This window comes from Anolis carolinensis, chromosome 5 (assembly GCF_035594765.1).
Source record: "Anolis carolinensis isolate JA03-04 chromosome 5, rAnoCar3.1.pri, whole genome shotgun sequence".
In the NCBI taxonomy this organism is placed as follows: domain Eukaryota; kingdom Metazoa; phylum Chordata; class Lepidosauria; order Squamata; family Dactyloidae; genus Anolis; species Anolis carolinensis.
This window is the reverse complement of record NC_085845.1, coordinates 48,891,727-48,917,147: the sequence shown is the minus strand read 5'-3', so window position 1 is coordinate 48,917,147 and position 25,421 is coordinate 48,891,727. Positions and strand designations below refer to the sequence as shown.

The 25,421-nt window shown below is 36.1% G+C and overlaps 1 protein-coding gene across 6 annotated transcripts in view; it reads left to right on the top strand.

Annotated features, from left to right (window-relative positions):
• lrba (LPS responsive beige-like anchor protein) overlaps window positions 1-25,421 on the top strand; it is a 424,775-nt gene that overhangs the window by 28,049 nt on the left and 371,305 nt on the right. For all 6 annotated transcript variants that reach the window (XM_008111987.3, XM_008111990.3, XM_008111989.3 and 3 more), the window contains exons 3-13: window positions 11,276-11,507; window positions 11,647-11,747; window positions 13,325-13,420; window positions 15,316-15,437; window positions 15,637-15,763; window positions 16,853-16,972; window positions 18,639-18,785; window positions 20,867-21,064; window positions 21,463-21,596; window positions 23,631-23,739; window positions 23,845-23,997. In XM_008111987.3, coding sequence (XP_008110194.2) covers window positions 11,276-11,507; window positions 11,647-11,747; window positions 13,325-13,420; window positions 15,316-15,437; window positions 15,637-15,763; window positions 16,853-16,972; window positions 18,639-18,785; window positions 20,867-21,064; window positions 21,463-21,596; window positions 23,631-23,739; window positions 23,845-23,997 — 1,539 coding nt within the window. The remainder of the gene's footprint in view (window positions 1-11,275; window positions 11,508-11,646; window positions 11,748-13,324; window positions 13,421-15,315; window positions 15,438-15,636; window positions 15,764-16,852; window positions 16,973-18,638; window positions 18,786-20,866; window positions 21,065-21,462; window positions 21,597-23,630; window positions 23,740-23,844; window positions 23,998-25,421) is intronic.

The window sequence follows — 25,421 nt, the reverse complement described above, 5'->3', positions numbered from 1 at the left end:
TATTTTTATTCTGTTTGAACATTGAGCTGTTGACATTGTAAATGAAGCTCATGTTATGTGCATTTAAGTTTTATATTGTAAGATGTCTAGAAAGCTTTAGATTTTTAGAGGTATCAGAATATAATAGAAAACATTCACATTCTGTAAGTAGCAAAATATCAGTCAGAATGGGGTTCAAAATTCATTCATAATTCAAAAGCTAAATTTAACAAGTTAATGAAGTCATTGACATAATTAATAATGTATACATGAAAATATAACAGTTGGTATTTATTTTGCTAAGCAAAACAAAAGAGATTTTAATCAAATTTGTTTTTGTTATTTTTTTACATCTCTAGTTCCATTAACAAATGCTTAATCAAAAATGGATAGTGCACTTAACTGGCGATCTTTGTGTATGTTAAGCTATTGAACTCAGTGAATATCTTGAATTGTACTTACACTGACTAATTGACCAAGTTTATTTTGTTTTTAATTAATATTTCTAGACTTATATGAACCCATGCGAGCCTTGAGATTTTCTGGGGAGGCCCTTCTCATTCCCGCCTCCGTCTCAAGTGGTGGGGATGAGGGAGAGGGCCTTCTCGGTGGTGGCCCCTCGGCTCTGGAACTTCCTCTCCAGAGAGATCAGACTGACACCTTTGCTGGCCACCTTTCATAAGGACCTCAAAACGTGGCTGTTTCATTGCGCTTTTGATTGAATAGTCAAGTCAGTTACCCAACTTGTTTACAATCGCTTCTCTTTATCCCTGCCCTCAGACTTGTAGGTTTGTTAACTGTTTTTAATGAGATTTTCTGCCTTTCTCCTGATCACCCCCATACTATTCTTCAACCTTACTCAGAGTCCTGCACATACTGTACTCATGCCCAGGTTTTAAAGTATCTGATATGTTTTATGTTGTTTTATGTTTTATCTTGTTTATCTTATATTGCTATACTGTTTTAATGTATGGATTGTGTTTTAACTTATTATTTATTATTATTATTATATTTAGTAGTACTACTTGGTGCATTTTTCTTCCTATGCGACACACCAATATTTGGTGACTATATACAGCATTGGTGCATTTGTCAAACATGTCAATTAAATTTAAATGCTTCTCTTCAGAAATACTTAAAGGATGACTTTAAATTAAGGTATAAATTACTCTATCATTATTAATCCTAACAATTACTACTTATTATTTAAGCTAGCAAGTTGGATATGTTTTCTTTCTGTTAACATGTTCAGTGTTAATCAGTTTGCAATGCTATATAGGCACTATCCTGACTCAAGGATGTTTTGGCTCTAGAAAGGTTAAGATTAGATGCAAACATCAGAAAAGTCATCTGATCTCAGAACTGCTCTTCTTTCAGCCCTCTGCCAACATTCAGTTGAGGGAGCAAATTGCTGCTTTGCTGACTAAGATCTGCCAGGACAAAAAGTGGGTGGGAAAGGGGTAAGCCAGGAAAGGAGCTGAATTACACCAAATCCAAGTACTCTGGAGCCATACCTCTGGTTCAAAATTAGACATTGCAAGGATAGTCATGGGAAATGTCAACTACTCCTAGCCTGGAGAGGAGTTTGGATTCAATTGGCCAATTAAGACTGTGTTCTTAGACTGATGCATTGTTATGCCAGTTAAGTTTAAGAACATGTGACCAAAAGGCTGCATGGCAGCAGACAGGTAGTTGTAACCTGAACTGACAGAGAAGCTGGTGCAGCACTTCCCTGAGATAACTGCTGTTAACGGGTAAAATTTCAGGTTAGCAGGTAACTGTACTCAAGGATATCAAGTACATTGGTTGAGGTAAAACAGACCGCTTAGAGGAAATGGAAAGCTTCAGCTTTGTCACAATGACTCATTTTTCTTGAGTTAATGATTTTATCTAGGTTAGTTAATCTTTCTCCACTGTACTGTAATTGCTTAAAATTAAGAATGCTGTGAAAAAGTATAATGAAGTTGCAGAGGATTTCATTCCCACATTTAGTGAAATATAAGCAACACAAATCTTACATTGCATCAACATTAACACTGCATCTACAGTAGTATATTTATATTTTTTCACTTAAACAGCTAGTGTACACTACAAACATATCCTTATGTATACAAAAGTGAGCTTTGAAATGGCCTGAGTTGGGGCCACTTTAGACATATATTCCGTGTTATCTATTCTTAAGAAAGTATATTATCTACTCCCAAATTCTGGTGTCTGTTCACAAAAAATTATGGATAGGTGTAGTTAGTAATTTAAATATTATACAATATTTTCCATATGATTTGTGCTAATCATACTGTACTCATTTAAAATAATTAAAAATGACTAAAAGCATACATTGTGTATAATTTTCAGGGATTTTGGAGAATTACGAGAAAACCGATTCTGACCAGAGGAGACATACACATGAATTTTATTTTCAGCACATTACCTCTAACGCCCATGAGATGGTGCTCATCTCTTTCATTTTCAGCCGAGCAGTCGTTTTGTATGATACGTTGTTTAATCATATGCATCAAATCACTTTAACTTAAGGCTGTAAAATTGGTTGTGCTCTATGCTTATAAAAGTTATATTGTCCTCTTAATAACAGAATGCATGAAAACATAATATAACTATGTAGTAATTCTGTTTTATACAGAAGAATAAACACTGCTGACCAAAAACAGTTAGGTTCAATAATGTAGTAGCAAAAATGGTAATGGAAAGTATAGGTCAAGAAAAGAGATACCTCCTTTTCCAAAAGGCTCTCCAGAACCTTGCAAATTGAAAGGTGTGTGTGTGCATGCGGGGGGTGGGGGGGGTGGAAGGGTTGCCTTACAAGTAACATCTCTAAGCATCTGTTGGATTTGATTGTCCATTTTAACACATTTGGGAGCCCCAACAACTTTTTAAGGCTTATAGAATCTTATTTTGTCATATGCAGACTGTTCCTCAAAATAGGAAGTAACTGTCCTGGTTTGAGAAGGTTATTAGAATTATGAAAATATGAAATTAGCAGCAGCACCCTTAAGAGGCTTTGTGTGTGTGTGAGCACATAGATATTTTCTACCTCTTTGTATTCAATACTGTGCTGTTTGATCCCTGGCAGTTGCATACACTACTGCAGTCAGACATCATCTGAAGCTGCCCTGAGTACCCTCGGGGAGATAGGGCAGGTTATAAATAAAGCATTATTATTATTATTATTATTATTATTATTATTATTATTATTATTATTATTGTCTAATCTGTTCACAGTAGTTTAAGAAGGGTATCAGAAAAGTGCATCCAGAGGGAGGGTGGCAGTGTTGATGTAGGTGGTGAATTATGGACAAACTCTTATAAAGTAATTGAAAGGCTGTGTGTGAAAGGCCTGGGAAGGTGAGAAATGTGGTGATAAAATAGTGTCCTCAAATTTTTGTTGATCTGTTCCCATCACATAGAGGGTGGACCAAACTTGCACTGTGCTCCAGTAGTGTTACAACTTGCATTTATGTGTTCAGATAAGGAAGGGGATTTTTATTAACTATTAGTGAAAGGAAGATATTTTCACTCCTACCCCTTCACACTGTTCACCAGAAACACCCCAAAAGATGGATCTTTTCAAGAGTGGAAATGGGGATGGGGGACTATTTTTGAGATTGTCAGTCGGTGAGTTATGACATTTTGAATTATGTATATATAAAATTCATATAAAATATAAACAACCTGTCACCCACAGTCTGCCATCTATATATGGTGATCCAGCAGGCACTTAATACACTTTTTATACTTGTTGTAGGTCTGGCTGTGAAAAAATGGTCTGGATGAGATTATCAAATACATGTCAAGCCACAATATTGCATTGTGGCCCTTATTGGTCACAGGTTGTATGCATGGTGGCCCAGTATATACAAGGTGGCTCTTTTTAGTCACATGTTGTCACATGTGTAGCTGGGAATTATTATGTATGGCTTGTTAAAAGTCTATCAAGACATACACTTATAAAGAACAATTGAAATCTTCTTCTAGAACAGTGGTTCTCAACCTGTGGGTCTCCAGATGCTTTGGCCTTCAACTCCAAGAAATCCTAACAGCTGGTAAACTGGCTGGGATTTCTGGTAGGCCAAAACACTTGGGACCTAAACACTTTGGACTCCAGTTTCCACAATTCTTTACAGCTGGTAAGCCAGTTGGGATTTCTGGTAGTTGAAGTTCAAAACAACTGGAGGACCAAAAGTTGGGGAATCACTGCTCTAGAACCTCATAAGTATATCTTCCTGTTAATCCTCAGTGTGTTCTGTATTAAGGATTTCCATGAGATCTAAATATGTTCTATTTTGGTCTGCTATTTTCCAGGGGTTTTAGCTGCAACTTCAACATTTTTCTTCTTGTCCATGTTGTCTGGAGCTTATGTGATGTTGAAAACATCTTGATTTTCCACACTGGGGAAAAGTGCTCTAGCAGTATATTAATGTGTGGGGTTAATTATTATATTGCGTCCCAGGTGTTTGACATGTTGACTTGGTTTGTCAAATTCTGGAATAGTGAGGTGCATGTCAAAGTGAGATGTTAGTAGTACTTCATTCCAAAGGCAAGGTATGAACATTCCTCACTACTAGGTATGAAATCACTCAGAAGAAAAATTACATAAATTATAATCTGTACTATTTCTTGCCATCTGAGAAATCAAGAGAGGGAATTATTTTTAGGAGGACCATAATATCTTATGAGGGTGATGAAATTTTAAATAACTTTATTTGGTAGATGTTGTCTGATCTGCTTGAACATGACATGGTCTCTTGACATGAAAACTAAGCAAAAAACTTCTATGCTTTTTATTTGACTCTTCCGATGGATACAGACTCATTAAAGGTGAACGAAGATTTCAGTGTAAACATTGTGTTTACTGATCTCTTGACCTAGAGAGCCAATAATTCCACTCTGACATCAGATGAAGTTTGTCATTTTTGAAGCTCTTTGAAGTTTTTCAAGGTCATGCTCTTTTGATAAAATCCCTTCAGTTTTTCCTTAAGGTACAGTGATTCTTTTTATGTGTTTGTTTTTCCTGTACAAATGTTGTTAAAATATAGATAAGTAGTTCTGATACTCATAATTTTGGAGCTTTTTTTGATGTGAGAAAATTGCCATTCATATCTAAGGTATATTTTCCCACATTTTAGTATGCTCATAACAAAATGTTGAGAAACCTCTTTGAATAATGCTGTACATTGGTACAGGTGTGTTTATCAATATGTATCATGCATATCCCTAGAGTGAGGTGAAGAGTAAGGAAAAAAAAAGATCAGCATGGTATAGTGTTTTTGCTTTGTTACTTATATATTACACAGAGTTTAAATTTAGAGTAATGCAACTTGAACTGACTTTCTAGTGGATGTCATACAGTGATGGATTTCTGATTCTGAAAAGTTGTCACAACCATAAATCAGTAGTTTGGTAAGATTGCACTAGCATGCTATTAAAGAACATGGCAGTATTTACTATAGGCAAATGCAAATTCTAAAAAGGCCTCTGTGTCATGATTTAAGTGATTTATTGGCTTTCAGTGTTCATATATGAATCTGTGATGTAATAGATTTTGGAAATATCATTTCGTATAGGAAGACACATATTTTGCATATGACTTTAGGCTAGAATTTTACCTTGGTATCTGAATTAAACTATAGTTGAAAATTGGTTATTTTGCAAGATGAGGTTATATGTAGTACAATTCAAAGTGGACATTGAATTCAATGATTAAATGTTTGTTTTCATACAGCAACTTCCAGTAGGATTTTAGAATGAAAATTGTATCACAATAAATTGTCTGCTTTTCCTATATAATCTTTCAGTTTTGTTGCTCATCTGTGGAAAACTTGGATAGTAAATATTCCAGAGATGAAAATAAACATTGTTGTACCGTCTGTTTTAGAAGGGAGGTTGAAGCGGGTTATAATCCAATGACTTCATTGTGTTTTGAGTTTGGGAACAACATTGGGCATGTCAAGTCATTAAGTGGTCAGTGTAGACGGGCATACCATAGCTGAGAAACAGCTGGAGATCCAGAAGAATCAACAGGGATATATTCCTCTGCACTACCAAGGAAATTCAAATTGTCTCTTGTCTCACAACCAGACCTGAAGCCCAATACAAAACATCTCAAAAATCTATGTAATTGAGGAACCACATGAGATGGGAGGCCACCACACACTACAGTGCCCTGCCTAAGAATTGAATGTAGATGGTTGGCAGGTACAATGGGGATTCATGGAGGGCTTTTTCAGTCACCTTTTAATTAGGCTGGAACTAAGCCTTGCTATTAACTTACTTAGTTATTATCTCCCTGATCACTTTTATGTGCCAGGAAAAGGGGAAGTTCTCCAAGTACCATGTTGACATACTCAGACTGCAGTTCACAATGTATGTTGTAACACAGGCCAAGAAGATGGCAGTTAGGGTTCAACTGACCTGTATAAAATACAATATCTAAGTCAGTGTATATGAGTGATTTTCTCTGCAAAGTGTTAAACAAATTTTAAACCTTTGATCTCTCAAGACACCTCCAATGGATGACTCTGTGATAGCCTATAGTTTCTTTACCTCTATCATTGCCATGTAGTAGAGTATAAATAAAGTAAATAAATATTCCATTGATCCTAGCTTTGGTCAGACTGGCTCCAAGATTTTTACCCACTGACACTATAGTATCTGTGCCACTCATTTCAACGCTACCATCTCCCTAGTAAACTGAAAACCTGGGTTGACCTTACCCTACATAAATGAATGCACAAGATCGGTAATATCTACTGGCTTAGTTTTTCACTGAATTAGCACTCAGAAGTAGCATTTTTAACCTTGGTGTCCATATCCACTGACAATGCAACTGTGCCCCCATCAGTATCTCCCTCTGCTTTTGCATTTCCGGTGGTTGCTCACTGACTTACTTTTTCACTGCCTGTGAAGCACATCCTTACTTATTAGCAGTAGGCTAGGTCTTAAAATGATACTGATTTCAGGTTTATGAGGTCTAAACAGCTTCTTTCTATCTCTGACCAGGGAAAGCAAGTCTCACCCTTGCATCACCCCCAAAGGGGCAACCCCATTGACAGCAGCACAACCAGCTATTTTCCTCTTTCTCCAAAGATTGCCCAAAAATCAGGGCAGGAGATAGATAGTATAGGGCCTCTCAAATGCCTAGTCCTACAAATAGATGGAGATCTGTGAGCAGAAGTTCTTAGCGGGGAGAGCAGAGACAGAAGCAAATAGGCAGAAATTGGGTTGTCGAAGGCTTTCATGGCCGGAATCATTGGTTTGCTGTGAGGTTTCCAGACTGTATGGCCATGTTCCAGAAGTATTATTTCCTGAAGTTTCATCCACATCTGTGGCAGGCATCCTCAGAGGTTGTGAGGTCTGTTAGAAACTAGGCAAATGAAGTTTGTATATCTGTGGAATGTCCCACAGATAGAATAATAATAATATTAATAATAATAATGTTAATAATAATAATAATAATAATACTTTATTTGTACCCTGCTCTATCTCCCCAAGAGTTTCCAACAAAAGTGACAAAATGGCAAACATTTGATGCCAAAAACAGACAATGATAAATCAAATAAAACAATCTCAAAATAAACGTATAAAGCTAAATAAAAATAATACATAATTGAACTTAAATAAACATAATATAATCCATCACACATAATTTCCACAGGGTGAAGTAGGTGTCCGATATCTAGGCAAGGATATATATAAGGTGTACTAGCCTTCCTCCTCTTCATATGCTAGGTGCCTAAATGAGTTTTTCAAAGCTTATTAAAGTAGAGGAGGTGGGGGCCATTTTTATTTCTTTAGGGAAGGAGTTCCATGGGAGTGGGGTGATCACAGAGAAGGCCCCCTCTCTTGTCCCCACCAACTGTGCTTGAGACAGGGGTGCTTAAATCTCACTTGCCTAGTTTCCAACATACCTCACAACCTCTGAGGATGCCTGCCATAGATGTTGGTGTAACATCAGGAGATAATGCTTCTGGAACATGGCCATACAGCCCGGAAAACTTACAGCAATCCAAAAATTGGATTGTCCCTTTGGGGGTGATGCAAGGGTGAGACTTGCTATTTTTGGTCAGAGATGGAAAGAAGCATCATATCTCCATACTCTATGCTGAGTGGTGTCCTTGTTTTCCTCAGGATACTGGTATATCTTGTATTTTCTCAGGTGAAAAACATGTTTACACAATACATATGGCCTCTTTTGAAAGTGTATGGCTTCTATTTTGTTATGCTGATATATAATGATTTCTTGACTAATTTTGGGAAGCATCAAAATTATCTTTTATAAATACCCTTTAATGTATAGGAAAAACCTCCGCTACGGTTGTTAAAGATGCTAGAGGGGGAAGAACTGATATTGAGACATGTAATCTGCAAATGTCAACTACAAAGGATTGCCATTTCTTCTTGTATTCACCCAGATATTGATATATTTATGATTTATTTAAATTTACGAATAGCCAAGGCAAATATTAAAATGAAATGTAAAACTCATGAAGATGTATTTGAATGCTTCAAATCTGTTGCTTTAAAATCATTGCTGTATGCTTACACATTATACCACAATCTAGCGATGGAAAATATTATATCACCCAGTGGGTTGTTATAAAGATTGTTTATGAAGTTGAGCCTAAGACTTAAAATACATTGAATTGGGGAGTTCTGAAAAATGAACTGTGTGACATGGGAGACCAAATCATGCTAAAGTGCAGGGAAAAACTATACATCAGTTCAAAGGCTACATTATTCAAAAAAAATACAACCATAAAAAAGGTAATAAGATTACATTCTCACACTTCATGGCTAGTAAGGTGCATTAGGCTGCTCAGATATTCATAACTTACTGTGACATTTCCCGAGATTACATTTTGCTGTGCACAGCCATTACTGCAGCTCAGATAATAACTAGCCTGTGTATGGGCCTGGATTATGTGATCCCTGTCTTTGGCAGCAAATTTGTGTCTTGAAGGTTGATCAGCTTCAAATTGCCATTAGAAAGGGTTAATATGACATACTGTAGAGGTGTGTACTTATGTGCATCTATAATATGTTTGCATATTAACAGTATATCAAATTCAGTACAATTTACATGTAAGCGTTTCCCATATTTTCTTAAAGTAATTTAATAAAACACTTAAACGAGGGATATTTAAGACTTGTATCCGGTATTGGATCCTAAGATTGTGCTACTTTTAATGGCTAGTGAATTATTTGTGTTTTGCAGATTAGATAGGAAAACTAATTTGTCAACTTCTTGGATGGGTGGTTACTGATAATGGTACATGTAGCCAAAAGTGAAAGATGGGTGGTGGAGAATTGAGGTGAAGGTAAGGTCACTTTAGTTAACAGCAAAATGTATGGTCTATAAAGTGTTGGCATGGGTGTTGATGGTCAGAACCAATACATTTACTTATAGAAATGAACTTTTAAGAAGCCACTGAGCCAGATTTATCCGTAATAATTTTTCACTATCACAGGTGTTGATTAATTCAATTAATTTCAGTACTAATTATATGCTTGAATTCATAAGCTTTGTAGGTATACAGGTATGACCCCTGTGTTCCCAGACTTCATGTGGAGGTGTAAAACTGCGGATAATAACTAACACTATATAAAGGAAGGATTCCTGGCCAAAGAAAATGTCTAGAGAAGACAATTTTTTTTGTTGGACACAGATAAGTTAAACTGGTCCTGCGGATGGGAGTCATAATATACATTCTTTCTGGTACTGTTTGATATAATAGTTTTAGTTGTAGTACTTGCTTACATAACATAAAATAACTAGACCTGGTTATTTGACAGGTTGTCTGAACTCTAACCTCTGCTCATTAGACTGGCCCTTGGTGTCTAAGAATATTGGCTATCTGGTTAATAGTATCAGGGCTTTTAGTGTCAGTACATACTTTTTCAACTTCCATATCAATAAGTGTTAGGAAGATTTGGGTGCCTATTTCAACCTTAGTCCTTCAAAAAGCTGTCTTTCAACTGTAGTTTTGTTTTTGTAGTCTTCCAAATTTTTTGTAGTCCTTCCAAATATTTTGGCCTGTATGACTATGTTCTAGTAGCATTCTCTCCTGACACAACTACATCTGTGGCAGGCATCTTCAGAGGTTTGTTCTATTGGAAATGAGGCAAGTGGGGTATATATATCTGTGGAATGTCCAGTATGGGAGAAAAAAACTTGTCTGTTTGAGGCAAGAGTGAACGTTGCAATTAGCCAGCTTGATTAGCATTAAGTAGCCTTGCAGCTGCAAACCCTAGCTGTTGCTGCCTTGGGCATTCTTTGTTTGGGACTCAAGACAGTAAATAAAGGCAGTAAATAAAGAATCAAGAATCAAGACAGTAAATAAAGAACACTCAGAAACGAGAATTCCAGACAACAAACAATCAAGTACCGGTTAATGCATTCTGAACAAAGGATGTCCCCTAGTACTATAATGTGAGGTAGCAAACAATAATTTGAGATACTAAGATTTTTCTTCTATTGATTTGCATCCACAAATGTATAAATACTGAAGAAACGTATATCTATTATAACTTGTTTCCTGTTCCATTGTTTTTTTTATATCAGTGAGATTGTAAAGACTGAGAAAAAGACTTGCTTATTCATTTCAATTATCTGTGTATTCTCTTTATGAATCCAAGATACATTTTATTATAGCTTCCTAATCTTGAGATGCTTGACATCATTTCTGATTTATTCTGGAAATACTGAAAAATGTGCTTCCCAGCTTATATATCTCTCCAACACTTCAAACCCTGAGTAATGAGTAGTAACTACTGGGATTCAGGGAAGAGCAAAGAAGAGTAACTGTATTTGGTAAATCTTATGTCAGAAGGAACATGTTTCAATATAAAAAATCCTACCTGATTAGTTTCCTTTTCATTACAGATCACCATCATGAACTTTGTATAATCAGTGTATGTATTTCTTTAAGTTTAATACAGTCCTTACTGTGATGACCCTTGTCAGACGAGCTGACAGGTGGTATTACAGACTGGAGACTATGAGCCACAATCTGTGCTCATCAATGTAGTGACTCTTTTAAAGAGTGTAGTTAAGTAAGGACCTTATCACATTGAGCCCCCGATTTGCTGCGGATCGTGGGAAATCTGATGGCGGACATGGGGGACCCATCACCCCACATTGCCTGCCTTCCCTCACACTGGGATCCAGATTTTCTTACCATACAGCGCCAAGAAAGAAATGCTCTTATTAAATATTGTACACTTAGAAAAATAATTCTGAAGAGATAAAAATACTGACATTGGTCTTTTTTTATTGAAGCTTGTAGGAGGTCATTTTGATCTGGAAATGAATTTTATTATACAAGAAGGAGAGAGCATTACTTGCATGGTGGACTTGTTGGATAAGTGTGATGTCACTTGCCAAGCTGAGGTATGGAGCATGTTCACAGCCATCCTGAAGAAAAGTATACGAAATCTGCAGATTTGTACAGAAGTGGGTCTCGTAGAGCAAGTGCTGGAGAGAATTGATCAAGCTGACAATATGATTGCAGGTATGATTTCTTAAAAGGTTTTTGAATAGCAAGTAGCTGTGGTTTTGCTTAAACTACAGAATTTTTGCATCATACTTTTTATTGGTATGATAAAATGTTCTTGTTATTAATCTAAGTTTTAATAACTCATTTCCCTTAGACTTGCTAGTTGACATGCTTGGAGTGTTAGCAAGCTACAGCGTGACAGTTCGAGAGTTGAAGCTATATTTCAGTAGACTTCAAGGAGACAAAGGAAAATGGGTAAGTAAGATTCTCAATGAGCAAAGAGCAATGGAGAAAAATTGATTTTTTGAACAAGATTTAATTGAATCCTCATACAAATGTACAGCATGACCGCTTTATCTATGGGTGATACAGTCCTGAAGTTACTGTGGAAAAAGGAAATTATAGATAATAGCAAACCCTATTGAAATGAACCGCTTCTGCCAGAAGTTACCATGGGATTGCCCTGGAAGAGCTAGAAAATTCCTATAGAGGTATCCTGTCTAGGAATTTGCTAGTTCCTCCAGTGTGATTTTATGATAACTTCAAGAAGAAGCATACCATAGAATAGCCTGGAAGACCTAGATAATGCCATGAACTGATAGAATTTTTGGAGGTGGGTAAGGGAGACCGTGAGTACCTCCTGTGAGTCATATTATATATATTGTTTGTATAGCTAATAGAAAAAAATTACATAGAAGGAATCTGTAGAATATTGTCACCTAGTGATAATAAGTCAATGTAAAACTATCTTCATAGATCTGCTTATGTACTACAGGAAATATTAATATTTTGTCATTATGATTGAAATAGCATAGTGGGAGTAGTAGACATCATCTATACCAGTGGTTTATTTATTTTATTTACATTACTTTTACCCTGCCTTTCTCTCCTAGGAGACTCAAAGCGGCTTACAGTAAATAGGCAAAAATTCAATGCCTAAAACAATGTAAAAACAGCAATTCATATAAAACAATCTACAAAACAACAGTTCATATAAAACAGATACCATTACAAAATAAAAACACATTATTTAAAATTTTAAGAATGTCCAAGATTAAAAACCATTCATCCAGAATCCTCAAGTCTTCGTACAGGTCATGTAAAGTCCATGTTCTCATTCATTAAAAGCCTGTGTGCACAACCATGTCTTTAAGGCTTTCCTGAAGCCTAGGAGAGTTGGTATCTGCCGTATGTTGCTGGGGAGGGTGTTCCACAGCCGAGGAGCCACCACCGAGAAGGCCCTGGTTCCCAACCTGTGGTCTATGGACCACCAGTGGTCCACAAGAACTAAAATATGGTCTGCAGCCTCATCATTACTACTACGGATAATAACACAGCTCAACCAAAAAAATTTTTTTTCCCTTGGTGTCTTCATTTTTAGGCCTGTTCCTGGGGTTCTTTGGGGTACTGATTCAGAAAATTACATTGAATTGACCACATCAGCTCTAGATTATTAAATATGGTTTAAAGATGGAGACTACTGAATGGCATTTGTTCTGTATCAGAAACTAGAGCTGATGTGGTCTATCCAATACAATTTTCTGAATCAGCACCCCAAATAACCAAACCGAATCTAAAGTTGACCAATAACTGATTTGTAACCCTTTTGTTACTAATGTTGGAGAGTGGTCCTTGGTCAAAGTGGTCCCTGGTCAATGGTCCCTGGTCAAAAAAGGTTGGGAACCACTGATCTACAGTGTCAGTAAAGCTATGTGTGACCATTTATGTTCAATAACATGATTATAATTTTTATGTCTATAAAAATGCTAAAGTCCAAGTATTTTATATTGAAATATAGAACTGAATTTCATTTAAAATTATTATTTGAATAGCCACCACATGCAGGAAAGCTGTTGTCTGTATTAAAACATATGCCTCAGAAATATGGACCTGATGCCTTCTTCAATTTTCCAGGAAAAAGTGCTGCGGTAAGTCCCATCTTTCTGTTTCTATTCCATTTGCATTAAAATTTGTCTATTAATGCTTTGGCTAACCAAGTGAACATCACATGCTGTTCCTAGTCTTACTAAGCCCTTAATATTGAACATTCGATAGTAATATTCCAGCTGTGGGTAAGACTATATTGTTACACAGAGCCATTGTTAAGCAGAATCTACAAAAATATACTGACTTGCCCATGGTATTATAACAGCCATCTACACATCAGGAAGAATGTTCTCATTGTATGAGCTGTCAGAAGTTGAATAGACTGCCGTGGAATAGGGTGCCTTCTCTTGAGATCTTTAAACAACGGTTGGATCACCATCTCTCTGGGGTTGTACTTGATGACCTTTGCATTCCCTTCTTCTTCTCTCTTTCTATGAAGTCCCTATAGTTTGCTCTAGAAAGGCAGATGTGGGACTGTTTACTTTTGAGAAAAGGAGCACTACGTGGTATTGTATTTACTTTTAAGCAAGATATTGTGTTAACTAAAAAAATTTGATATATGGTATAACTAGAACAGGTATTTTAGTTTTTCTCGATATTTAAATAGCTCCAGTATTGAAATGTTTCCTATTAGGGATGAGATATTAAGGAATAATTCCAGTTGGAAATTTATTGCACTTAACATTCTCCCAGGAATGCGCTGTTCAGAGATACAAGCTGATTACTGATAGATCCTCTCTGGAAGAATTTATGGCATGGCGCATAGATAGGGATAGCTGCAGAGTTTAGCAATGTAATGAGAAGTATGCTGACACTCAAGTTCTTTGATGTTTTTGTTCATTGCTATTGATCATCTGGACAGTGTCTTTCACTTCAGGATTACAGAAGTCCCAGTAGAGATTTATGCTGTAAGTCTGAAGCGCAACAGTGGGAAGGAAATTGTTTGCTATGCAGTATTGTATATTTGAACAAAGAACAATATGCATAAAAATCTGATTATAACTGTAGAAGTTATTTTATTTTAAAAGCTTCTTAGCAGCAATACTTCTTTCAAAACACACTCCTCTTTAAATATGAGTATGAGTTTCCCCTACCTTTCGGTATTGACAATTTGCTGTTTCAACACTTGCAAATTACAGGCAAGTTCCATTAATTCAGCATGGGGTCTGCTCTTTTGTCATGATTTCTTGCCTATGGGGTCACCTGGGGACCACTTGTACATGTACACACACAATCTCAAGGTCTGCCTATGGAAAGAGTGGATCCTTCCTTGAATTAATGGAACTTGTCTAAGTATTTTGCAAGATGGGGCATATTTCCTTATTAAGACAATATGTATCTGAGTATATGTGTCTTCAAGTTGTATGTTGATTTATGGAGACTCCATAGATGTCATAGGTTTTTCTTAGGCACGCAATTCTCAGAAATGGTTTTGCCAGTTCCTACCTCTGACAGCTTACAGTCCCTGGTATTCCTCCAAACAAACAATGGCTGAACCTGCTTTCAATTCAAGAAATGGCAATTCTATACAGTGTAGGTTTACTTCTATGTATATACTGCAAGACAAGTACTTCTAGGCCACAAAAACATCCCATTGTATTTAGCATTAACAAGGAGTTGTTGACAATGAAAGCAAAGGTCTATGTGTCAAACAGAAATAAACATAAATTTCCAAGTTTAAGAAGAAAGAAGACTTTAGTTTTTAATAGCTTCAATTTTAGTAGAGTTTAGGTATTCTTCAGTATTAGATATCATAGGTATGATCATGTTTAAATGGTTTTTACAGGCCCCCTCATTGTGACTTCTGTATGTAAGCAAACTTCAGTATCCACTCCACTTACATTAACCATGTAAATCCTTGACTCCATCCTTTCCTGTTTTCCAAGTCCCTTGTTTTATGGTGATCAATTGCTTTATATTAACTTCTTTTTTCTAGGCAATTGCCTTACCTCCTATAGCCAAGTGGCCCTATCAGAATGGATTTACCTTTCATACCTGGTTAAGAATGGACCCTGTAAATAATATCAACGTAGATAAGGATAAGCCTTACTTATATTGGTATGTATGAATTATTTTATATCTTCTGAAATATATTTCTCTAGCTCTGCTTTAAAAGATGACATTCACCAATGTATTGCATATTTGCAATTATAGTGTTTTTAAATTGTAGCTCATTTTTTGTGAATATGCTGTACTATATCTAACAACTCCATGTGAATTAGTGCTAAATCTTATCAATTTAAATATCTTGCTGCAGTTTTCGAACAAGCAAAGGACTTGGTTATTCTGCACATTTTGTTGGAGGCTGTTTAGTTGTGACCTCAATTAAATCAAAAGGGAAAGGCTTCCAGCACTGTGTGAAATTTGATTTCAAGCCCCAAAAGGTGAGTTTTACATTCAAATGACTTGAATTTTATAATGTTACAAAAGTACGGATAATGTACTATTTGCTTTTAATTATTTTGGATGTTTTTAAATCATTGAATGAATAATTTGCTGTCATAACCTATGCAATCTGAAGTTATATTCTTTTTTTATATAAAGAAGAGACGGAGATAAAAGATATCTGAATTTATTTTGTAGCTGAAAATGTCTGAGATTTTCAGAAGGATCTTTAAGTAAATTGTGGTTTAGCAAATGAGAGAGCCTTTTCGTTTGTTGTGTCCCACCTATGGACTATCTCCTCATCGAATACATGTAATAGCCACAAGCACAGTACTTTCAGCACCAGCTTAAACAATTTTTCTTTATCAAATAATATAAATTGTGAGCCCCATTAACTGTTTTTACTTCTACTTTGATTTTACTGTTAGCATTTACTGTTTAATTATATTTTATTGTTTATTGTCTTATATATCTAGGAATTAGGATTTTAAAAGCATACTTTAATATATAGTAATGAAGTACTTGTAGTAAAGAATAGAAACTTTTTTTAAACCCAGTATAAAATGTTCCTTAAGTTCTACTTGTCACTATTCGAATCTGGGGAGCGAGGTGACTTTCCGTTGTTAGCCCCAGCTTCTGCAACCTAACCGAGCAGTTCGAAAACATTCAGATGTGAGTAGATCAATAGGTACCGCTCCAGCTGGAAGGTAATGGCGCTTCATGCAGTCATGCCGGCCACATGACTTTGGAGGTGTCTACGGACAACTCCGGCTATTTGGCTTAAAAATGGAAATGAGCACCAACTCCCAGAGTTGGACACAACTAGACTTGTAAAGGGGAAAACCTTTACCTTTTTTTACTTTCTATAACATTTCAGTGTTTCTCTAAATAGATGATTGTTCAGTTTAGAATGCTGAACTTTCCTTATAAATTGATGAAATGAGATAGTTCAGGTTAGAGACAGGATTTCAAAGTGATGTTCTCATAGTATATGCCAAGCATCGTTATAGACCAGGTAGTTAGACTGATTAAAATATTATGTGTTCTGATTTATGATGTAGCCTAACCCATCTGTATTTCTTCTGTAGTGGTACATGGTTACCATAGTGCATATCTACAACCGATGGAAGAACAGTGAGCTCAGATGTTATGTGAATGGAGAACTGGCATCTTATGGGGAGATAACATGGTTTGTCAATACTAGTGATGTAAGTATTTATCAGTATTTACGATGTAAGCAAGTAACTATGACAAATAGGTCAAACTATTGAACTGCTGCATCTTTTTTTCCTCTTGTTGCTTTTGATGGAGTAGAAATAAATGAGCAGGAATGGGGGGAAAACTCGTTACCATTTTGCATCCCTATAGAGCTCTATCTTGGAGGGCTGTCTGCTCTGAAAAATATTTGAAAATATTTTTTGCCCCAAAATGTCACTGTGTGTTGGTCTCTCTCTGAGTCATTTTAGGCTGATATGACACCTTCTTTCTATCATGAAGAGACTCAGAAGTAATATTCCTGGTCATTTCCTGGAGGAAAAAAGGCCTTTTCTTTGTCTAAAATGGGTGATTAAAATGATTATGTAATTGCTGAGGTCAGCAATATTTTTTACTATTTTCTCTTGCTGGCAGTCCTGAGGATAACAAAAAATGGCCCTGGCCCTGCATGGGGTCAATTATCTGCATGTTCCTAATTCCTACTCTAAATGGGCACAGATTCTGTCACTATACTTTTATTTAAATGGGCTATTTTTTCTTGGTATTTTAGTAGTGGTATTGATATGTGCTGGCATTGTGTAAAAATATACATCGTCACATAGTCAGAGTTAATTTATAATAGGGTGGTTCTAGCATATGAAATGATAAATAACTAGTGTGTGTTTAACTGATCTTAGGTCTTTGCTACACCTGTGTAACATTTTGAGTACAGTCTTGGTAATATTATAGAAATCACTATGTGTACCTTAAGCAATCTTCCTCAAATTTTCATATTGGTGCAATTTTATATGGCTATTGCTACTAATTCTATGTAAAATTCACTGTCATTTTCTAAAGTGTACTTTACACATATCTATGTACACATAAATATTACATTCACACACACATTTTCCATATTTATTACAAGCAAATTTTCACTCATATCAAGCGTTTTCTTTAATTTCTCCAATATATTTTAGACAATGCAAGGACAAGTTTCAGTGCAGATGCCCATTGTTGTTTTAGGAGGTATGAATTTGGTAGCTTTGCATCAAAATTCTAGTTTAAGTGCATATATATATATATGCAGCCAAGCCACTAGTTTAATTATCCCAGGACAAACTTCTCTAAATAGTAGTGGCTCTCCAAAGCCTCACATAACATTGTTGCTCAACCCTATGTCTTTTTAAAAATTGAAATGTCAGGGATGGATATGTCAACATTGTTCATATCATTGGGCAATTGACCTTTTCTATCATACTCAAAATATCATCAAAATAGAAAGGGAAAACAAAAGATTCACCATGTTTTAATACAACTCTACAATCTGTTTCCTTACCCCCTCCCCATACCAAATGTCAGCTATGTATGTGAAATATACTAGAAACACGGGGCTTCTCCATTCCCATCAGCATCAGTACTGACATGATCAGCTTAGAGCCAGACAGATATTCAAATGAATTGTAATTAATATGCTATAGAATTAAAGTTTGTGTGTTTGCTATACATTAGGTTGCAATTTGGGTGTGTGTGTGTGTGTATGTGTGTGTGTGTGTGTGTGTGTGTATATATATATATATATATATATATATATATATATATTCCATTCTAAAGGTGATATTGTTAACATTAACTGATTTTTTATTGTCATTTATCTGAATATTCTGTATTCTTTCTTAGACATTTGACAAATGTTTCCTGGGCTCTTCAGAAACAGCAGATGCCAACAGAGTTTTTTGTGGGCAGATGACAGCTGTTTATCTTTTCAGTGAAGCTCTCAATGCTGCTCAGATTTTTGCTATTTATCAACTTGGTTTGGGATACAAGGTATTTCTTGTCATAAGAATATTAAAATATTGGAACTGATAGACATGTAATTGGGCTATTTTAAAAAGGTTCTAAAACGACATACAGATTTTCAGCTGTTTTACTGTGTTCTTGCATTGAACATCTTAGAATATGTAATGACACTGGAAAGCATACATGAAAAAAGCCATAATTTTATTTTATGCAACGCCAGAATGTAACCAATAAATTTATTGTGTCTTTTGTTTAACTGCATTTATGTAGACACTTGTATCATTGTTTTCAGCAGGAGATAACAGCTATCAAAAAGAAATAGCAACAGTGATTTATTTATCCTTTTTGTAATTGTATATTAACGGTTAAAAGTACATATTTTTGGATTTAGTTTCTGAGCCTCTTCTACACTGCCAGATGAACCAGGTTATCAAAACAGAAAATCCACATTATCTGATTTGAACTGGATTATTAGTCTACACTGCCATATAATCCAGTTCAAAGCAGATAATGTGGATTATATGTCAGTGTAGAAGGGGCTTAAGAATACAATACTTGCTTTAGAATTTTTTTATGATAAAAATTAGTTTTTTCAACTATTTATCCAGATCCTACTGTAGCTAATCTAAATAAAAAATAAATCATGGATTAGCAGGACCGGGCTGTGGCGCAGGCTGGAAAGCAAGCCAGCTGCAACAAATCAACAAATCACTCTGACCAAGAGGTCATGAGTTCAAGGCCAGCCCGGTGCCTGCATCTTGTATCTGTCTCTGTTCTATGTCATGGCATTGAATGTTTTCCTTTATGTGTGCAATGTGATCCGCCCTGAGTCCCCTTCGGGGTGAGAAGGGCGGAATATAAATGCTGTAAATAAATAAATAAATAGCACCAATGTCATGGTGATAAAATTATCAGAATAATTGAGTTAATCACTTAGCATGTTGTTTCCACTGTAAACTATGATTAATCTTAATTATGATTAATCTTAGCTATCTTCAAAAATGCCAACTTCATCATCTAAGGTAGGAGCTTCCGGTGGCATAGTGGGTTAAAGCCTGTGACTTCAAGGTTGGGTTGCTGATCTGAAGGCTGCCAGGTTCGAATCCAACCCGGGGAGAGTGCGGATGAGCTCCACTTACCAGCTCCAGCTCTATGAGGGGACATGAGAGAAGCCTCCAACAAGGATGGTAAAAACATCAAAAACATCCGGACATTCCCTGGGCAATGTCCTTGCAGACGGCCAAATTCTCTCACTCTAGAAGGGACTTGCAGCTTCTCAAGTCGCTCCTGACATGAAAAAAAATCATCTAAGATAGGTTTAACAAACCATAATTGAGATTAACCTTACTTTCTTTGTTTGAGGTACACGAAAAGCCATATTTAATTTAAAAGAAAAGTACCAGACGCCTTTTGGCATCTCTGAAGGTTGTTGGAGTTCATCTTTATAATACAAAACTGTGGCTTAGAGTCTAAAACAATGGTTGAAACACGCATGCATGTTTTATTTGTTAGTGTGGTATTGAAAATCTTATGAAAATGTATTTTTTTTCTTTTTTTAGCCATTTCTCCCACACTTACATTTTATAAAACAATAAGAATTGTGGCAAGAAAATCCTAAAGCAGGCACTCCTTCTTCACACGGTTACTGTACCACATGTCAACAACAACACTGACTAACACACATTTTGGTGCCTTAGATGTTATAGCTGTCTTGGGGTGTATTTAACTCTTGATTCCAAAAATTGTACCAGTTTTCCCCTGTCGGCTCTAGTTTTTGAGATACAGAACATATGCCATATACCAGTTTTCATCTGCTAGCCTATAGAAAATCATGATAATCTAAGAAACTAGCGCTGATGCGGTCTATCCAATGTAATTTTCTGAAACAGCCCCCCAAACAACCCCAGGAACAGGCATAAAAACCAAGACACCAAGAAAAAAAAATTTGGGGTTACACTGTGTAAGAATAATAGCAGCTGTTTCAAGAAATTCATTTTGAACTTCCAAAGATAAATTGTCTTCAGGTGGTTGCTTGTATGTAAATATCTCTTCCAACCCCATTCTGTCTGAGGATGTTAATTTGTCTCTACACTTTGCTTCCATTGTAGGGAACTTTTAAATTCAAGGGGGAAAGTGATCTCTTCCTTGCTGACCATCACAAACAATTACTGTATGATGGCAAGCTCTCTAATGCTGTTGCCTTTACATACAACCCAAGGGCTACAGATGCACAACTCTGCTTAGAATCCTCACCCAAGGACAACCCTTCCATTTTTGTCCATTCACCACATGCCCTCATGCTACAGGTATTTTGGTGTTCCTATTTTCCGATTCAAGAGGATAGGAATTTTCTTTGCTCCCCCTCCCTTTAGCTGTTGTGTTCTTATTTGACTAATAGAAGCCGTATGATTTATAATCTGCCTGATCCACCGCTAAATACATTTGTTTTGGGGAGTTATGTGCTCTCCCTCTTTTCTCTAACCCAGATAGGCCAAATGTTTTTTAATGCCAGATAGATTTATTTTAATGGATTTCCTTTGACGCTTCTTGTAGTCACATATGTTTTTGCTCCCTTATATTTTCTGTCTTGTCAACAAGATAACAATAAGATTTTTAGAGATTCTCCTTGAAGCATTTGAATGCTTAGAGGTAGTCCCACAAGAACAATATCTATTTATTATCTGTTCATGCTTGGCATTGACAGGACGTAAAAGCCGTGGTAACCCATTCTATCCAAAGTGCAATGCATTCAATTGGAGGTGTGCAGGTGCTTTTCCCTCTGTTTGCACAGCTGGACTATAGGCAATATTCATTGGATCAACCTGACACAACTGTTTGGTAAGATTTTTATTCCCATTTTAAATTTCAGTATGTTTTGCCTGTTAAAATAACCCCCCCCCCCCAATTCTTTAATAGAAAAATTCTTATATCTGACTTTTCTGACCAAGAAACTACTGTGACTAGGCTAAGTTGAGTTGCCTTGATAAACAGCATCAGCTGAATAATAATAAAAATCCCCATTAAATGATTGACATGCACATCTAAATATAGCCAAGGTGAAGATGTCATGACAGCCAGTTTAGCTTTATGGAAAAAAAATTATCCTCAAATAATGCAATTATATTGCAGCATAGGGGACATTATTTATATTTTCAAGGTTAGATCATTCTAAATCTCTTGTACAGAGAAGACCTTGAGATGAAGTCAAGATTACTGGCACCAGGTCTTCTACACAAATGTGTACATCATTCAGTAGCTATGTAATTTATGGAGTGAGGGGGGTGGGGAATAGAAAATCTCTTTTTCAGGGATGAATTCCTTCCTGTCAGAGTGTATGTGTGGTGCGTGTGTTGTTATTTTTTTTTAAATAGAGATGCTAGTTATAACTAAGGAGAGGTTGTCTTCTTGGCCCAGAACATGATCAGTGAAAGATGTCTAGTATATCTAAAGTACTCCAGCTTCATTATGTGAGTCTTGTAAAGCAAAGCTAGAAGTTTTCTGGTGAATTAATGATGCTATTCTGTAGTATAAACTTTAATGGCCATTGTGGTAACAATTTCTTGTCAAACTGCTTTGGAGTCCGCTTTGGGGAGATAAAGCAGGGTATAAACAAATATAGTAATAATAATAATAATAATAATAATAATAATAATAATAATAATAATAGGCGTTGTCGCTTTCTAAAGAAGTTTACAGTTTCTGCTGTTTCAATGGTAGTAGGTTAAGGAAAGTACAGGAAGAGCATGAAGTATAATTTTAAATTTCTAAATAATGCCCAGTACAACCTTTCATGCTAGACTTCTTTTAATGCTGCCATTGCATGCCAGTATAGAATTTAACAAGCAAGTCAACAGGAAAGCTTTTTATGGCGCTTTACTATTAGCAGTAATATTAGTGAAAGTCATATTTTAAATGACTTTAATTCTGTTGTTTGTTTAATACTGTTTTAATCTCAGATTTTGTGTTTTAGTTATGTGTTTTCATTGTAATTTCTTGTGCTTGGTAAGCTGCTTTGAGTCCCATCTGGGGAAAATGCAGTGAATAAATAAAGTGATGAATAGATAATTTGTTTCTGATCCTTCACTTCTAATGAAATATCTCAACCAAGATATGTGTCTCTCTCTCCCCCCCCCCCCCCCCCCCGCAGTCACCTAAGGCCATTGCAGTTGTGAACCTCATTTTATATGTTACAGATCAAGAATGTTTTTGAAAATATTGTGGGTTTCTGCATTCTCTGCTTTCCGTCCAGTTTGCTTTCAGATTGGGAATGAATTAACACAGAATGAATTGCCCATGATGGTGATTTAATAACTTGGATTAGTAATTCACAGTACTTCCATGAGCATTGATGACTGTGAATTAATTAATTTAATTTGTCACTAAAATACTTTTCAACTGCCCTTCCCCCTTGCAAATACCAAAGTACAGTGAAATTTATTAGAGAAAATAGAATGATAATATTAATATAGAATTATCACTATGAGAGATAAGCTGGCATCCATCAAAACAAATAGCAAAGTTAGCACCATATAGCCTTTCCTGGGGATTATGTTCCATAAATGGGACACAGTGCAGAGAAGTTTCCTCTCCCTTAAGATCATACAGTATACCTAAGTTACTTGGATCCTTCCTAAGAATATCAAGTTTCTAATGTAACTGAAGATTGTTGCACCAGAAGGATGAATGCAGGAGGTTGTGGTTTTCTGGAGAGAAATTGGAACAGCTTGTGAAATATTACTGTAAAATTAATTGTATTTGCTTTTAATGTGTGTTGTTAAATTGAGAAGAAGATAAATCGGAATCTAGTATTGTTCCACCTTGCTTTTAAACATTAAATCTTATAATATAATACCTCAATCCTGTATTTTTCAGTTCCATTCTCTTGGCTTTCATCATGGAGTTGCTGAAGAAATCAATAGCTATGCAAGAACAAATGCTTTCTTGTAAGGGCTTCCTTGTCATAGGATACAGTCTTGAAAAGGTAAATGCCTTCTTCTCCCCTTCCTATTTTGATTCTTTCTGTGTTTTGGCTGTACTAAATGTTGCCTATATGTCGCCTTCAACTCATTTTCTTCGTTTTCTACAGTCTTCCAAAGCACACGTCAGCAGAGCTGTTCTAGAACTTTGCCTTGCTTTTGCTAAATATCTGAGCAATTTGCACCATGGTGTGCCCTTGCTGAAGCAGCTGTGTGATCACATTCTCCTTAACCCTGCAATATGGATTCATACCCCAGCCAAGGTAATATTTTCCATGTATATGGCAAGAAGGCGTGATGTACAGTAGCTATCATTAATGACTGTAGGCATTTGAGGTCTGGAAAAGCTACTTTTAAAGGAATGCATAATTCACTCATTAATGCACCTTCTCTGTGTCTGAACATGCTTAATATAAGCCACCTATGAAGAAACATGACATTAATGAGTGATATATAAATGCAAGGATACACCAGCATACCACAGCTATCAAACAGGAGATATGTGGGATTGTAATCCTGTTTACTCACAAATAATATTCACCATATTCTGATGTAAATGTTTTTACATTGAAGCCTTTGGATTTGTAATTGCTTAGGACCTCATCACACAAGATGGCACTACCTGGAGGAATCCTCCACCTTGTGTGACTCTGGAGCAGAACAAACAACTCATATCTATGCTTGCCCACAATGCCCTGCCTCATGCACAGAGGAGGAGTTGTTCAAAGCTAAGGACAATGCGATTGCTGTTGCCCACTTTAAATCTAAAACTATTTAGCTGTTTGTGATTCCTTTATTTTATCGCTTTTAAACTTATTTATTATGCAATGCTTTTGACATGAAATAAATAAATAAAACACAAGGGAGGGGGAGAGGGAGGTAGCATCTTCTTCTTGTCGCGTTCCTCCCCTACCACACAATGTGCCCCTGCCCGTTTCTTGTTAAACCATGCATTTCATTCCTCATCGCACAGGCCGCTGTTGCCTCCTCCTATTCCGTCATCTATGGAGTGCCTACGTCACAGGATTTCCCCCCACTTTTCTTTTTTAAATTGCAAAATTGCGGAAAAGCTTTCTAAACAGGAAATTACTAATAAGGCAGAATTTCAAAGGTTCAAAGTTGCAAAGCTACAGCAACAAAAATATATTTTAAGGAGGATATAATTATTTACCAGTCCTTTTCTGTCTCTGAATAGTAATGGCAGCAGAAAGGAGCACTGAGGGACATGAAAAGATAATCGTCATGCACACCTACACTGACATGTCATTAAACACAGTGAAAATGAGCAAATGTACCATTTCTCATCCCACAGAAAAATACCATTTGCTAAGCACAGGGAACCGAGATTCCAACCTGTCTTTCAATTCCATCCGTTTCTACATGCTGGGGAGATGGAGTCCCACAGGCAAACCATGGAATGGATTGTGCATCGTTTGATGAGATCCATGGGATTTTGACTTTAAAGTGTGTAGAAATGGAGGACTCTTTCTATGTGATGAGGTCCTTAGACTCAACTTGTCTGTAACATTGATATTGATAGATTCTTGGCTATCAGGTCATCTTTTTGAAAAGTTTATGCATAAATGGCTCTGGTTGTATTTCCTGTTTATTATCTGCTGGCTTGTTGCTTGTCTAATTTGATTTATGACTTGTTTTTTTCTCATATAATTTTTGATAGAATAATCAA